Raw genomic sequence first — 17,014 nt, forward strand, 5'->3', positions numbered from 1 at the left:
TTGTTTAAATGTAGATCAAATCAATTGAATGCAACCACTTATGATAACATTTTTTATTAAATTCAACGAATCATTTTTTTCAGTATATATATATGCTATGTTATATATGTATATAATTCCAGCATTGTGTCATTTGTGGCAACCTTATATATATTTTTATTGAATATTCTCCCACGCTAAATTTGCCTAAAATAGCTTTACAGTTAGTTTTAGTTCTTATCATTGTCTTTGTGTTCATGTATTTGGAAAATAAAGAAAATTGAATCATAGAAAATGATCAGTGAACTGCAACATTCTAGCTGTAATTTTTCCCCTCATAATGTATTCCAGACATTAGTGTATTGCTAAAGTTGGATTTGCCCCTAAACAGCACTAAAGGAAGAACTGAAGGCAGTTTCCAGTGCGATGGAAATATTCATCATGATTAGGATGTGTGGGACAGCTGTGTAAACTGCATGTTTTCCCAACAGGCCTTGAGGGCCACTCCTAAAAATGAAGGCGAATTCTGTGTTAGAAACTAAACAGTATTGTAGCGTTGCGGGTTACTCAGCATTCATTGCTAGGACTAAAAGTTTGAAACTGGTTTTTGGTATTTAAAGTTGATTGTAGGTTTATATTTCGCGGTAAATTTGGATGTTGTGTATTTGTGTTCCCAGCTAACAAATATAAGAACATTTTGCTAACACTCCCATTAGGTTATGAAAACGTTATTTCTGAATGTTATCTGAACATTATGTTACTTTTGAATTCTGTGATCTGATGAAGTTTGGGTTCCTTGCCACTGGTGCCTCTGACTTGCTTAGTTGCGGACACTTAATAATCACCAATATTACTGATTTGACTGCACTGACGCTATTGGATGAGAATTGGACTGAGCTGGTCAACGACATCACTGTTTTCTGCAGAACTGCTTTATAGATGAAATTAACTAATTTATTAATTGATGATATTTACAACAGAACTGAATCAACACTGAACTGACTTCAGCTGAACAATGACACTATTTTCTTTTAGAGCGGCTGTACAGCCAAAATAAACATCATTGAATCATTTTATTATCACTGTAAAGCTGCTTTGAAACAAACTGTATTGTATAAAGCGCTATTTAAATAATGTGACTTGATGTATCGGACGTAGACCAGTAAGAGCTGTGTATGTAAACCTCACTCCCCTGATCTCAAAAGGGCCCCCGCCTCCCACGCCAGAGATCCCAGTTCGAATCCCACCCGGAGCGAGTAGGACCGGTTAAATTTGGTGCCGTGACCCGGATGGGAGTGAGGTTTAGGTGGCTGAGTGTAGACATAGGCCAGTAAGAGCTGTGCGTGAACCTAACTCCCCTGGCCTCAAGAGGCGCGCTAGCAACTGATGCTAGCGGCTACGGTCTTTAGCGTCCTTGTTAGCACGCCCCCATCCCACACCGGAGACCCCGGGTTCGAAGCAGGTCGAGTAGGACCAGTTACATTGACTTGACTTGACTGTTCTCTTATATTTCAAAAACATTATATAACCAACCAACTAATACATTTCAAAATAAAACATTTCATGATCTACTATGTATAAATAACATGTTTGTGCTTTTAACATTTTGAGAACATTATTAAAAACCAGATAACACATAACCAGATAACTTGAACATTAAATGAACACAAATAATTTGCTCATAACTTTGAGAGAACCTTGTCAGAACGTTCCCTGTTAGCTAGGTTATTATAGTTCAGTTGTATAGTCAAGAAAGTGCATTGTTATTTTCCATGTGACTTTGCATGTGCTGTTGTTTGCTATTGGCTGTATTGTTTGTGCATTTTCGTAACATGATAGCAATCAAATTATCTTGTAAAAATGGGTGGTTTTCATATTGTTATGTTAAGGCATATCACAGTATATGTTAAATTACAAAATGTAGAGCAGTACAAAGCTTAAGTTTACAATAGCGAAATAATTTGACATAAAACTACACAAATATTGCACTCTGCCAACTAAAGCAGGATGAACATGTAATTAAAGTTCTACAGAATATGCTATGTCAAATACTTCAACACATTCCTCCACACTGTTAAATACGACATAAGCTTAGACTCCACTGCATTGACACCAAGTATGAATTAAGTTTCATTTCAGATCTGTCTTTTTTTAGGCCTCGAAATAGAGCTTGATGTCTGTAAGATTCAGCCTTGGTTTCTCTCAGTGAAAATGTGATGTACGTGCAAGATGGTGGGTAATTGGTCTCATTGGGTTTGAGTTCAATGACTTACAGATGGGCTGGGTGGATCAGTGAGACAAAGCAGAGATGTTTCTTATTGTGTTGTCCATTTAGACACTTTTGGCTCTGGGTAAGGCATGTATATCTTGAAGCACCTGGAGGTAAAATACAAATGTCTGGTGTTATTGTAAATGAGTCATTATGATTCAAAAATCTAATTTTTCCCTCATAAATATGTCACATTATGGATGTAAAATGGATTGACAACATTTCACATTGACTGCATTAATGGCCACTGCTTTGTGCATGTCCCGTGTTCTTTAGCATGGGTTGTTCTGTGCAAATGTCAAAACTTCCACATGCTGTTCATCTCCTATGATATAAAGAAAGTGGCACTCTAGCCATATGGGCCTACAGTATGACATGTCAGTGTCAAATTACAAGGGATTTTTTTTAAAGCAGATGAATGCATTTATGCTTGTACTCTTTTTACTTGAAATGCACAATATGTTTATCTGGTTCCATGAAATATTTAATGTGGAAGTGATGCATTACCGCTGTGTGCAAGCAGATATAAAAAGAGATGGAGTTTATTAAATCATGGATGATATTCCAGAGAAGCTCAGGGTGTGTCATTTTAGTTACAGCTGCTTTCATTTTTTTTTGTCCCTAAAGAGTAACTTTTCTCAAGACGCTGAGTTCCTAACTTCATATTCACCACTTTGTTTTTTGCCTTGATTTACAAGTAAGAAAAGCACTACACATTTACAGAAATATATCAACAACAGCATTCACAACCAGTATTACTTCCAGTGAAATATTCAGTAAGATTGTTTTTTTAGAGAAAATTTCCATTGAGCAAAACTCTTTTACTGTTTATAAATATAGTATATACATTTTTTGGAATTAGTTTTGCTCAATATATACATTTTAATATATACAGCAGTGGCCAAAAGTGATGTCCAAGAGAGGATACACTGTATAAAAAAAAGTTGCTGCTTTAAATTTTTTAGTACAATCAACTTAGATATTTAAGTATTTTCTACTTAAATTACATTAAACTGACTTAAATTATTTAAATATTGTATAACTTATTAAAAGAGTTAGAGCTATTTAAAAACATGTTGTTTGTTATAACTTATTGCTCATACAATTTTTGTAGTCTACAAGTTCGATTAAAAAAATCTAATATATATTATATATAAATATTTATATATTTCCATGTATATATACAGTATAAGGAAAAACAAAACATTAAACTTGGTTAAGATATTTATTTGACAAAATTATTTTGCAAACTACAGCTACAGGTTTTATTTTACAATGCAAAACAAAATGCAAATAAAGCATACATTTACTAACATAATCAGTTATTAATAGCTCGTTGGTTCTCTCTTGCTTTTGCATGTGTACATAATTTCTTTGTATGATAGCCTGGCCAAAAATTATGTCCGCACAATTTGGCATGTTTCATTGCATTATCACAAAGAAAAAAAAAAAAGACTCTGACCACAATTACATAATATGATATGCAAATACTTAAGAGTCTATTGGAGCCATTTTTGGTCAAGACTTTCAATGAATTTAATCCCCGAATATGGCCATGATGTGTCTTATGGTTGTTTAAGAAATTAAAAGCTACACAATCCATCAATTAGGGTTAGAAGAACTGTTGCCAATAGCATGCTAGAAATATAATAATCACAGCAATAATGATCCAATCATAGACTCGTAAGCATTTAAATCCAAACAGCGACTTTTTTGTTTGGGCCGGGCAGTGTACAACTTCCAATTATAAGACCATACAGTGTTGTCTTTCTGATGACAGTGATGCTTAATTGCCTATGAATGTAATGAGATAATATATGAGATTCAGCAGGAGGGATCAGGATGCAGGATGTTTCCATGTTGCCCTCGTTGCACCTTCCTTCCCCCTCCACCCTGCAGCGTGAACATTCCTCTGCTTTTACTGCAACTCTCTCAGTATGCGTTTCTGAACAGTATTATATTCTTATCACAGAAGAAGGTTGCAGATATAAAGATCCTCTAAGTGCTTTCAGATGTCTGTAGAAAAACATTTCTGAGTTCAAAGTTCAGTCTTAAACTTCAGCTTTAAAGTGAGTGTGTGTGTATGTAGGGAGAGAAAATGAAAGCGGTGTTAAAAAGAGACCGCTGCAGGAAACCATATTGCTTTGGCTCTCACAAGCTTCCTCTTTCTACCACAGATATTGCAGCTTGAGACACTGTGATTTACTTATTGTTACCCATGACCTCACCACTACATATCACCGGGTGTAAAATAGAGGCAGGGAAATTATTTACAGGTTGTAAGATCATGATAAGCAACAGAGGAAGTAAAAAAAAAAAAAAAAAAAACCTTCTTACGAAATTAATTATTAGTGCAACAGTTGCTTGGGCATATGAATCGTAAATATTACATTATAGATATTTTCCAAAAGCAAATATGCTAGTTTTCTGCAGAGTCCAGCAGTGATATTAGTCAGGTAGTGGATATATTTCATGTATGATATCAAAAGTATCACTTACAGCACTTTTAATAAGATCTTTCCATTTGTGCTTTGTCAGTTTCTGCCCCAGGATCTGCGTCAATATGAAATAAGATTGAGGTGAAGAAAGCTGACTCATAAAGCACATATCAGTTAGATAGCAAATGATGATTTATTTGCCAATCTATCTTCTCTTTAATTTGCCCTTTAAATGGACAATTGATGTCTGGCTCTCCAGACCACCAAAGTGCAGCGCTAGACAGAATCTTCCAGCGGTGGAAAACTGAGACCAGACAAAATGTAAATGAGAGATGCTTTTTGTTTTGGTTTTGTCAGCCTTTTTTTTAGGGTCATTTTGCTGTGTTAACATGTTACCCATTTCATTTATTAACCAAAGTATTTCACATTATCTGAAGAATGTGAGTATAGGTAAGTCAGATCACTCAGATGAGGCACAAAATTTCAGGTCTCATTCATAGTACAAATGGTTCAGGACGAGTTACATAATGCTTAATACTTATTGCCAAGGGGTTTGAAAAACCGAAAGCCCCACTAATTTAAAAAGGTCTTTGCAAACTTCAGAATTGCAGTGCATTGTATTGAAATGAGTACTTTTGGGTGCACAAAGGAACAGGGCTCTGATGATGTAACAGGCTCATATTGAATTAGTTTTATATGGTGGATCATCCTGCTTCATTGAGCTGATTGCTTTGCAGATGTGCACAGCTGGTCATGTCAGGTCTATAATGATGCTGTTTGACTGAGCAGCCTTGTGGCAACCAAATGCATCTATCTATCTATCTATCTATCTATCTATCTATCTATCTATCTATCTATCTATCTATCTATCTATCTATCTATCTATCTATCTATTTTATTTTATCACGTCGGAAAATCTTAAATATGCCTATACAATTTAATCAAACGAAATCCGCGAACACAATAAAGTATTTTGAAAAAGTGCCTGGCACGAGATGTGTCTTTCATTATTTGTTGCTATGCGCGTATCCGTAAGCGTCCTTCATGAATTTTGTGTGGAGTATAGGGGGCGCGCGCACAGCTCCAGTCAGTCCCACTGCTTTGCCATAGGGAGCGCGCACGGAGCGCGATAAGACAAACGAAACGAGAGCAGGGAACGCGGAAACAGTAGAAGCGGTTGACGATAGAGCTGAGGTGCATTAACCGGCGACTGCGGGAAAGAGCGACACTCACCACAGAAACCGCGTTTGAAAGCCCAGATTCTGGGTGTAACAGATTCACTTTTATTTTAGGTCGTCGGATTAGAAGCCAGTTTGAGTGGATAAAACCGAATCGACGAGGGAAAAAGGCAGAATCTTTCTCTCTCCGGCTTGACTAGAATTAGTCGGGATTTGAGAATGTCGGGGAGCCGAGAGGAGGAGCGGCGGAAACTCGCCGACATCATCAACCACTGGAACGCCAACCGGCTCGACCTGTTCGAGATCAGCCAACCGACTGAGGTGAGTCCCCGGAGCCGCGAGCGAGCACAGGCCGCACGAGCTCCTGGCTGTCCGTGCCGCGAGATTCATTCCCCCAACACGCGAGATTGTTATAGTGAAACGTGCGCTTGATCTGTCATAAATTATCTTTTTTTTAAAATCACTAAGTGGCTCTGGAACGACTGAATCTCGACATTAGGTTTATTATGACTTATTTCGTGTATTTTTGAGTCAGTTAAATACAGGTTATGTCTATTATAAAGGTGAAGTAAACACAAATATTTTGGTATGAATGAGATGCGAGCACTTTTAGCTGGGTCCCTGTTGCTGTTTAGCATTGCATTGGCCTTTTCGTTGTACGGTAAAACGTTTCTTATCGTGCACGAGCCGGTCATTTACAGGGAAAAAATCGGTGCTTGCAGTTTGTAGCAGAGCTGCATGCAAAACTGTCAGATTAGATCAGACCAGCTGCATAATAGTGCGGGATGATGATGATGTTGCATGATGTTGTAGCTGGTCCGTTAATGTAATAAACATAAAAATGTTTTGTAGGATGTCTGTAGATGTGTCGGTGGCCAACATAGCGACCAGAAACTAGATATAAATGTAACTTGAAATGCACCGATGGTTGTGCATTTATTTGCACGGTGTATGTTTTCAGATATTTAAAACGCAAGCGTCATTGAATGTCATGCATGTTGTCATTCTGGTGCATGAGAATGCATGCTTCAATATTAGATCAGCGTGTTTTCGATGCAAACAATCTTGCGATCAATGAGGTGTTTAAAACAAGCATTGGTTTTCTTGAGTACATGCATGCACTTTGGCACCTGCAGATGCATTGGATTGCAAGCCACTTTTGGTAGGGAATTAGGGTTTTTAGGCGGGCAGTGCATGAATGCTTTGAATGAAGGGGGTTGGGGATAAAGCATCAGGTCGGGGGTCTCTCCTGCTGATTTACTGGAAACCCCCATAGGCTCTGAGAATATTCTTTGGCCCTTAATAATGCATGCCATAAGTGATATTGAGCCCCCGAAGCACCTGCTGATGTGACACAATAAAAGCCTAGATTAGGGTTGTTTTGGTGTTTAGAGGGTGATTAGGAAGAAGTGGACAGTGCATAGGAGAACCCCTACAAGCACCCCCTTTATGAGCACAAACTCCTAAGATCAGCGGGAGTGTCGAAGAGCCAGTGATGACGTAATCGTCTAGTCCTCCAACCAATTGTGACAGCCGATTTGCAAGCCTGCTTCTATTGTCACATTTTATTCACTGGAATACTGTATAGTAACTAGATCACCTAATATTTTTTATTGTTTTACAGCCGTACTGATTTTTTTTTTTTTTTTTTTTTTAATCACCAATGTGTAGATCTACTATCGAGAATTTCTATTGTAGTCATTAGATTGCAAATCATTTATCTTTTTGTTTTGGGCTGTGGCTGGCTAGGGATGTTAAGTTTAAAATGCTTCGCATTTCTCACTTGATAATGAGTTATGTAAGGAGTAATTTATGTAAACACTAAACAGCTCATTAGATAAGTTGGTTACTTTACCTGTGAAACACTGTTGTTTACAGTAGAATGTGCAGTGGGATAATTGAAGGGTTCTGCTGGTGCTACTGTATATTTTTGGAGACACAAATGATGTCGTAAATCAGTAGACCAGACGTTAAAATGGACAGATTCTGATCATCTCTCTTAAACGTCACCTCATTAGCTCATAGGTGCATGCATGAAAATATGCATTTTGAAAAGAGAAGAAGCGTAATTGGATGCATTTGGGCTGCATTTGGATTCATGTAAGGATTTGTTTTGTGCCTCTATCCTGAGTAGTAGTGCAAGGATGGACTCTGCTGTTCTTTCATTGTCAGTTTTAATATCACAGTCATTTGGGATTGCGGTGTGTTTACAGTTCAAATTTGGAGATTTTGGGCAGACTTAAAAAGTGGCTTGTTATACATTTAATAAATAAGCAAGTGTGTTTAACTAGCTTAGTCATTTATTACATGCATAATTTATCATCTTGGTTTTCTGGGATTATAGTAGGGATGGTTTTGCATGTGGCATCTTACATACAACTTTTCATGTTTGAATATGCGTGGATAGTGTTTATGAAGTCTGCTTACTTCCTGTAGCTCCCTCTGTTTATTAAACATTGCGATGTTGCTCGTTTGTAATTTGCTTTTTTAATGAAGCACCTACTAAGATATTAAATGGAAATGGAATATTGTTTTTAATATGATAACTAAAAAGTTACCAGATTAGATGATTAAAAGATGATATTTTTCACAATCTTTCATAAGATTATTTGAGCTTTAAGAGAAGATGCATAAGGCAATTGTTTGTAATAAGGCAAATGAATGGTTTAATGAAACAAATTTGATTCAGAAATATAAAAACCAAGCTTTTCACCCATCAGCGCAGTGTTTTTAAGAGAATGGAGGAACAAAATGAGGCATGCCATCATTTCCTGTATTTGCATCTGTCATGTTCACCAGAAACAGTTGCATGGCCCTCACTGTCCCCTCCCTACTAAAGCCTTGTGATTCCATTCCCATGTGTCTCACACTGGCTAAGATTGGCTCTGTGACAACCGTTTTGGCAAGTGTTGGATGCCCATTCCATGGCTGAAAAAGCAAAAAACAAAACAAAACAAAAGATTATGGAAATGATTATCTAGCAAAGCAAACGTCTCTGGCTTTAGATTCCAGAATACTTAATTTTCCTCACTAGAATAGTACGCCCTCTGCCCGAGATTTATAGCTGCACGTATTTTGCGCAATGAATTTGTTTCGCACTAATCAGTTGATCCAAAAGGTGGCAGGCTGTTGTTTCACAGGAGTACATGAAACTAAAGAGATGGAACAACAAAAAAAAATACCAAAGACTGTGTAACGAAGTTAAAGGATCATGGAAAAAGGAGGTGGGAACCGGCGAACATTTGACAACTTTAATCTTATAAAATAAAAAGACACACACATAAACAAAACACAACTTAAAATAGTCCAGGCCTGGTCCTCTCTCTTCCTTTACTGTCATCGCTCCTCCTTTTATGCTTCCGAAGCTCCTCCGTGAGAAACCCGAGACCGCAGGTGACGCTCATTTATTAATCACGCGACCGGCTTCGCCCCGTTCTCACGGCCCTCGTCCTCGTCCTGCTTGCCACAGACCTCAAAAACAACAGACGCCCGCATTGACAAGATAGCCGTAACTTTAATTTAAAGGTCCCGTATTATGCCCCTTTTCACAAGATGTAAAATAAGTCTCTGATGTCCCCAGAGTGTGTATGTGAAGTTTCAGCTCAAAATGCCCAACAGATAATATTTTACAGCATGTTTAAATTGTAATTTTTTGGGGCTCAGAAAAACGCGCTGTTTTAGTGTGTGCCCTTTAAATGCAAATAAGCTGCTGCTGGACGACCCAGGGGGCGGAGCTTCATGAGCTCGCACTCAGTCTCTCAGGACAATTTCATCTCACGGAATGATGATAATATCAGAAACTCTCAGTAACGGTGTTCATTTCGAGTCGGACAATAATGCCTACAGAGTCAGAGTGCTGTATAGAGATGGTACAGGTATAGTTTAGTAGTTTAATTACGGTTATTATAACGTATTTGTCACCTGCTTGTATGTATCCATTATTTATTAATAGCCTACAAGTCTGCTGTCTGAATGATGATCAAACATATACTGATGAGTTTAATAAAGTTTATTGTACATCACACAAAAGATGAAGCGTCAGTTTTTCTTCAGAAAATCACCGTAGGAGCTGAGTAAACACAGTAAGTTATAAGAAGTGCGCAAGTACATAAACGTATTTCGGTAGAGTTGAGGGAGCATTCCTGTGGGCGGAGGTTAGTCAAAAAACTGTTCTAGTGACGTCATTAAAGAAGGAAGTAGAGGGATGTAGTCCAAACGGGCCGTTCGATGTAGGCGACTTCTGTTAAATAAAATATCTCGCTTGGCATTGAACTTTGAGCTTTATAATTTTACAGATATTATTTATACTCTAACAACAACATTACACACTAACTAAAGTTTGAAACATGGGATCACGAAGTGATCGCTTTAGTCAGAATCCGCTGAAAACGCAAAATGTTTTGTTTTGTCCAATGCGAGTCGCACGCTAGTAAATCCTTTCATTATAATAACCAACAAAGTGTAAACATGATGTAAATAAGAGATTCACTGTACAATTAAGACACCTTTTTTTGTATAACGGGAGTTTTCGCGAGATTGCAGAGTTCAATAAGCTTGTGCTTTATTGAGAGGCTCTTCTTTTTGCTTTCTGTTTATTAGGCCTTGTCCACACTACGTTTTCACACCGTTTTGGCCATCCGACCACACCGAGACAGCGTTTTAATTAACGAAAACAAAGCTTTTTGAAAACACTCTCCAAAGTGGATGCATTTGAAAACGCATTTTTGTACTGTGACAACCCTAATGTACAATATTAGTCAAGTAAAGCAGGGTGTTGTGTTAAGAAGCTAATGGTGAATGATTTAGATATTAGTTGATCTAAAAGCAGAAATTATTACATTTCAGTTCTGCAAGTTGTTTATTGGACAGTTAAGCATAAAACAAATCAACATTCCTCAATCTCTAGTATTTGTGCATCAAGAATGGATAAGTGTAGAGGGTATACCTTTAAAGATTGTGACACAGATTGTTACACAGTCAGCTTATTTTTTCAGCATATTAATGTGTAGCTCAGGGTAAAGGTGACGTGAAAGAGTAATCAAATCAGGTTTTCCCATGGTAGTATCTTCGCTTAACCTGATTGTTCCCAGCAGGTGATAGTTCAGTGTCACTTGTGGACGACGTGGGAAAATATTTGCGTATGCAGACTCGCTCTCTCTTCCTCATGGTTGAAGCATCTAACTGAATGGATTTAATATATAATAGTGCTAATTTGGCAACCATTTACACTTGTTGACTTTATATAGAGCTTTAGATCTGACATTATGTTTGTAAGTCTCTCTGCATGTTTGCATAATGTTTATGATGCTGATAAATAACTGTTAGTGGAGGCAGTGGCTATGTAGCGTTTGTAGGCAAATAGTGTTCTTGTGTGCAAAACTTCATCTTGTATAATTTTACACTCAGTGATGTTAGAGAACATTAGATGTGACCTCTTTGCAGAACAATCTGTGCATTAGGATGATTTCTGGTGGATTATAATCACATACTGCATTAAATGAACTTTAATTCTGATTTCTCAGGGCATCGGAGACTCAAGTCTTTGTGTTCAATGAGGTGTGCAAGCTAAAAGATGTAACTTTTTGGTGGGTATGAAAATGTTGTATTAGAAATGAAGAGGCTTTGTCACCTCAACAGCGTGTGGCTCTCTGGGAAATCATCTCCATGGTGATTTTCATGCCTTTAAATGTGCACAATCTGAGCCTGGATTTCCTTTCTTTCTTTTTTTGTGTGAGAAATGTACTGCGGTCTGCGCTGTAATTGTGTAGGTATAAAACTCAAGAGGTTTCCCTCAGCAGTAATTTAAAAATCCTAATCCATGGTTCCCTAATCTGAGGGGATTTTAATGCACTTTTGGGTACATCATCAAGAATATCTGTGCTTTATCTGTCTTTTATTTTTGCCGTGGAACTGTCTCTTATCACAAAAACTCCCATAAAATGGTTAGAGCTGATTTTTCCCCTGTGTTGGCGTATTTCCTGTTAAAACAGGAAAGTAAGGGCGAGATGTTTTTGATTAAAATGGTGTTCAGAAAATAACATTGTTTAAATTACATCACATTTGACAACTTGTACCGTGAATGAAAGCGATGAAGACGCTTTCAAAATACGTAGATTCTATCAAGTTTCTTTGTAAACAGTTGATGAATGGGAAAGGACGTAAAGCATTAAAATGTTTAAATATTTTTGATCCATTTTGCTAGAAGACAATTAATATATGTAATATACTGTATATATACAATGTCTTTTTGTCAATTTAGGATTTCACTAGTATATAGGCTCAAATCTAACAGACATGGACTAAAAGCTATTTCATGAGGTTGTTAAAGTATCCCATGTTTAGCAATTTCCTAGTTCTGATCCATTATGAAGTCATTTGGCATTCATTTATTATTCAGAATTTTTTATGATGAAATCTGTTTATTAATCTCTGTGATTCCCTGAGGAAACTACAGTAAGTTCTGTGACAGGTTCAGGTTTTGGCTGGTGTTTTTCTCTGAACCTTTAGCCGTTGACTGAGCTCCTGTGCAAAGGCTGCGTGTTGAATCATAACAAGTGGCCTCACGTGGTGCAGAGGGTGGGGTTGCTATCGGAATCATTGTATTCCACTCTCATGCTTTTCCTCCTCGTACAGCGACTGTATTCCACTCGTACACACACATGTGCTTCACCCTCCCTCCTGCAGGAGAGCTTTGAAAACAGCTAATCGGCTCTGTTGTGCAAGTTCAGCGTGAGAGGTTGTCAACAGAGAATCAGAATTGGTACCACTTTTTTTCAGTACAAGTACTTACATTTGGGTACTTGCCGATACCAAGTACCAATATGAGTACTTAATAATACCATTACAGTTCTTCTAATAATGTTACAGTCAGAGAGTGAAAAACATCTGATGAAAATAAAACAAAGTAAATAGGCCTATTCAACTTGTATAATCAAATTGCTTGCAAATTGCTATTTCTCACCCCTCCTTTTGACAATTTTGCAGAGCATAGTTTGCAGTCTACTGTACTTTTATCATCATCGCTTATCTTAAAATATCTCCCAACGGCTGAAATTACTCCTCCCCTGACTACCTGCTCAACTGACGAGAGGTTAGGCTAATGTCAGGTTGCCATAAGGGGCCGTTCACATATCGCGTTTTTTGCGCGTGCTCTGCAAATTCATTATTTCAAATGTAGGAGAGCCTCGTTTTTCCAGGCATGCCTATGTTCATGGTTGCATAGCAACGACAGACGCTAGAAGGTGAAACATTTTACTGAAACGGTAAATCTCCACACATTTTTAGACGCGATATGTGAACGGCCCCTTAAGGTGGTAACGGGTGCAGTTGTATCGGGGTATTTTTAAGAGCGCTATAGTACATGAGCACAGTATCGGACCGACACCCAAGTACTGGTAAAAACATCAGTACTACTTGCATTGTCTTTAGAATGATTCAGTTATGGTTAATTTGAATGTGGTGTTCAACAACAAATTTAGTTTGTAGCTCAAAATGATGAATACTGTACATGTATCCTATGTTTTCGAAATGTAATGATTATAGCGAAATTTAACTGCTTTGTTTTTCTTAATGGAAATGTTTACATTATAAGAATATAATGAAAAAATATAGCAAAAAGGAATTTGGTTTTACCTACAAAATGCTTTTTACCTTTTTATATATATATATTTTAAATGTTTTTAACACAATGGAATTTGACTTTTTGATTGTATTAGCTATGTTTCCATCCAAAATTGCAAATTAGCAAAATTGGGATATTGCATAAGACATTAGCGAATAAAGCACCGGTTCCATCCTATGTGTCCAAGAGAACAAAATCATCACTTCCTGTGAAATTAGCACAAAATATCTGTAATAAAAAGGAAAGTTGTTGAAATCGGGGAAGACATTGTGGCTCTTTATTCGTACATCATAAATGACTTGTGTAGATGAAACGCAGTAAACACTGTCATGTCATCTGGAGTTCAGAAGCAGATGTCTGGTCTTTGGGAACGCAATCGTGTGAGATCCTTCTGGGAGGTCATTATACCCAACCATTTTGATGACCGAATTTGGCTCAGGCATTACAGAATGATCAAACCAACATTTGGGATGCTGTACAATGAAATGGATCCGCTGGTTAGTCCAGTTATCTAATCACATTCTTGTGACTTCTCTGTTGAAGTCACATGAGTTGACTTCTCTATTCGGTACATGTTTCTGTACAAAATGATCCGCCTCATTTGAGCGCAAAGGTATTTTAATGGGCGTGCACATTTTATGGGAATTTATGCACATTTTGGTGTTTCCACCCAGTGCTTTTTTTTATGTGAAATCCCAAAATTCACAGTATGTTGTTTTTATAGTATTTGATGCATATAATGCATCACCTATCCACATAGTCCAAGATCAAGGCACCTAGATTTCCTTCATCCACCCAGTGACTTTGATCCTGTTATTTTTGTGAGGTGGTTCTGTGGTTTGTGCACACAAACGCCTTATTGTCACAGTGCTGAATGGCTGTCGTTAGACTGGATGGATGTCCTGTGAATGGGAGGTCTGATCCCAGCCCTAGCCTTGGCCTGTCAGTCTCTATTAATCTCCTGGGAGGCCCGATGGTCAGTCAGTGGCCGCTCCAGGGCTGACCTGATTGGCCATCGTTCCCTCCAACAAACACCCATTGTGCGCAGACCCGCTATTCTTGTGTGCGTGTATGTAGTCACACACAGGTGACCTCACAGGATCAGACGGCTTTTCAGAGCTGTTGACTTGTTTGTTTGTGCTGTTCTTTCCAACATGCTCTCTCATCAATTAACAACCACAAACAGACTCTTTTATTTCAGTTAATTATCTTTTTACATTCCCCAGACTCATTGAATGCATATCCTAAATTTAGGCATGAATATACTTTTTTTTACAATATATAATTTTAGAGTAAAATCTCTGATGGTATTGTTTTGAATGCTTAGTGTTGAGAAATCTGACCCATCACACCCTCCTGAAGTCTGTTTCTAAACTGCAAATGTTCCTCAAAGCTTAGCCAAATATTTTGTGGCGTGTTGCACATTTTGGAATGCATCTTTTGTTGTTACACTACGCATGTGTCCTCCCATGAGCGTGAAACTCTCTTTCGGTTGGCGAGCAGGCTGGAACGCCTTGTCCAAGTTCCCTTGACCGCTCATGAGGCCTGTTCTTGTTTACTGCACTGGTTTTTACAGAAAGTACTGTGATGGTGCCATAGTACAGTTATGTATCAAATGGTAAAACCATGTATATTTTATTATTATATATATTTCTTTAAAATTTTATATTAAAAATAACAATAAACAGGTGCTGTTACCAATGTAAGCCATATCATTCTCAATATATGATTTCATAACATTGTGCGCTCACTGTGCTGCCATGTCCTTGATGGAGATATTTTTATGCAGATTGGATTAAAATGTAATCCAAATGTAATTAAAGTAAAATTGAATGTTGGTGGGATTAGCCGTAATGTCAAATAAGGTTGATGGGAATAAGCTTTTTTCTCTCATAATTAAGGAAAACTAAGCAAGTGGAAATTCCATGTTTGAGGCACACATTGGCCCATTTTCATTGTTCTGGAATGTTCCACACTTTCAACTCTTTCAGTGACCAGTCTTATTTTCTGTGTGGTCGTCAAACTAGGGCTGGAATGAGGCGTCGACATAATCCAGTGGTTCTCAAACTTTTTTGGCTTTCAAAAAATCTTTTTTGACACGCACGCACACACACACACACACACACACACACACACACACACACACACACACACACACACACACACACACACACACACACACACACACACACACACACACACACACACTCTCACTCTCACTCTCACTCTCTCTCTCTCTCTGACTACCAAACAATTTCACTCAAAGTTATAAAAATGGAAAGATTTTTTAAATTGAAAAACACATGTAATAGTTTCACTTTGTAATGTCATCGAATCATTGAAAAATACAACAGTAAGAGTAAATAATAAACCATAACTTTTAATTTAAAGAAATATTTTTTTAATATATTTCAGTGATGCTTTGGATGAACAATATATAACATCGCTCAAAACATATTTGACAGCGCCTCACGATCTCACCTTGTACGTCTTCTCACCAGAACAAGTGCAGCATTTGAGCAGTGAAATTTGAATGCGGTTGTGATGGTTATTGATCATACAGCTGAATGAACATATTCAAGCAGCTACTTTAATTTCCTGAATGAACAAAATATTTCTGGATTTACACTTTAAAAACTTGGATTTAAGCCGTAAATTGCGGCTGTAAAGTGACTGAACGCAGCCATAAACGCCTTTCCTAATTAGGCCTACACTGCATAAACCTTATCTTTTGTCATGAATAGTATCATTAGGTACAAGTTCGTACATAGATTTAGTTATTATTTATTGGTAAATTAACCAAAGTATTAATTGGCTATTCAGTAAATAGACAATAGATTAACCAGAAAAAAATAATCGTTAGATTATTCGATTAATAAGTTCTAGCCCTAGTTCAAACTCATTAAGTCTAAACAATCTCACTCGGTCGAAATAGGGTGTGGATTCACAGGGTGTTGGTTCATCCACGCTCCCCGTACGACCGCGATCGTATATTATCTGTGAGGTATAGTGTTCCTGTCCTTACTTCAGCACAATAGAGCTTTACATTTGGTTGGACTGAGGAATGTCCATCATAGAATGTGTGGCTATGACATCATTACAGCTCGTTGAAAGGTTCATGGTACGGCGCAGTGCATGCATTATTACTTCAGTGCTTTTGAGTGCGAAATGTGGTTTCTCAGAGCACAATCAGGCCGTATCATGCCGGCTGATATCACTGTTGTTGTAATGCGTGTTGCACTGAAAATGGCCATTGTTGTGCAATTTTGATGGCTGATCCTATATGACCTTGTCCAGCATCAGATGGGTGTATTTACTAGTAATACTAAAACAAAACACTTGAGTTTTGAGAGTTTTGTGCATGCAAGATATTTTACATTATTGTATATTCAGTATTTTGTCTTGCATTAAGGATGCTTTAGGCTAAGAATAAGTTTGCTCTGTTTAATGCATTTATTGTATTTAAATCCATTTCACTTTATTCTAAATTAGTGCTGAAAAAGATCTACTGATTCAGTCCAGAAAGCAT

General features: G+C 37.5%; 1 protein-coding gene across 21 annotated transcripts in view; it reads left to right on the forward strand.

Annotated features, from left to right (window-relative positions):
* The first annotated feature begins 5,779 nt into the window (after positions 1 to 5,779).
* Positions 5,780 to 17,014, forward strand: part of afdna (afadin, adherens junction formation factor a) — a 112,280-nt gene continuing 101,045 nt past the window's right edge. For 12 of the 21 annotated variants that reach the window (XM_084091535.1, XM_084091554.1, XM_084091539.1 and 9 more), the window contains exon 1: positions 5,823 to 6,185. In XM_084091535.1, coding sequence (XP_083947661.1) covers positions 6,084 to 6,185 — 102 coding nt within the window. In that variant the 5' untranslated portion in view covers positions 5,823 to 6,083. Of the gene's footprint in view, positions 6,186 to 17,014 lie in introns of all 21 variants that reach the window. The other 9 variants (XM_084091551.1, XM_084091553.1, XM_084091537.1 and 6 more) reach the window with 3 other exon arrangements.

Source organism: Abramis brama, assembly GCF_963993115.1.
Source record: "Abramis brama genome assembly, chromosome: 18".
Taxonomy (NCBI): Eukaryota; Metazoa; Chordata; class Actinopteri; order Cypriniformes; family Leuciscidae; genus Abramis; species Abramis brama.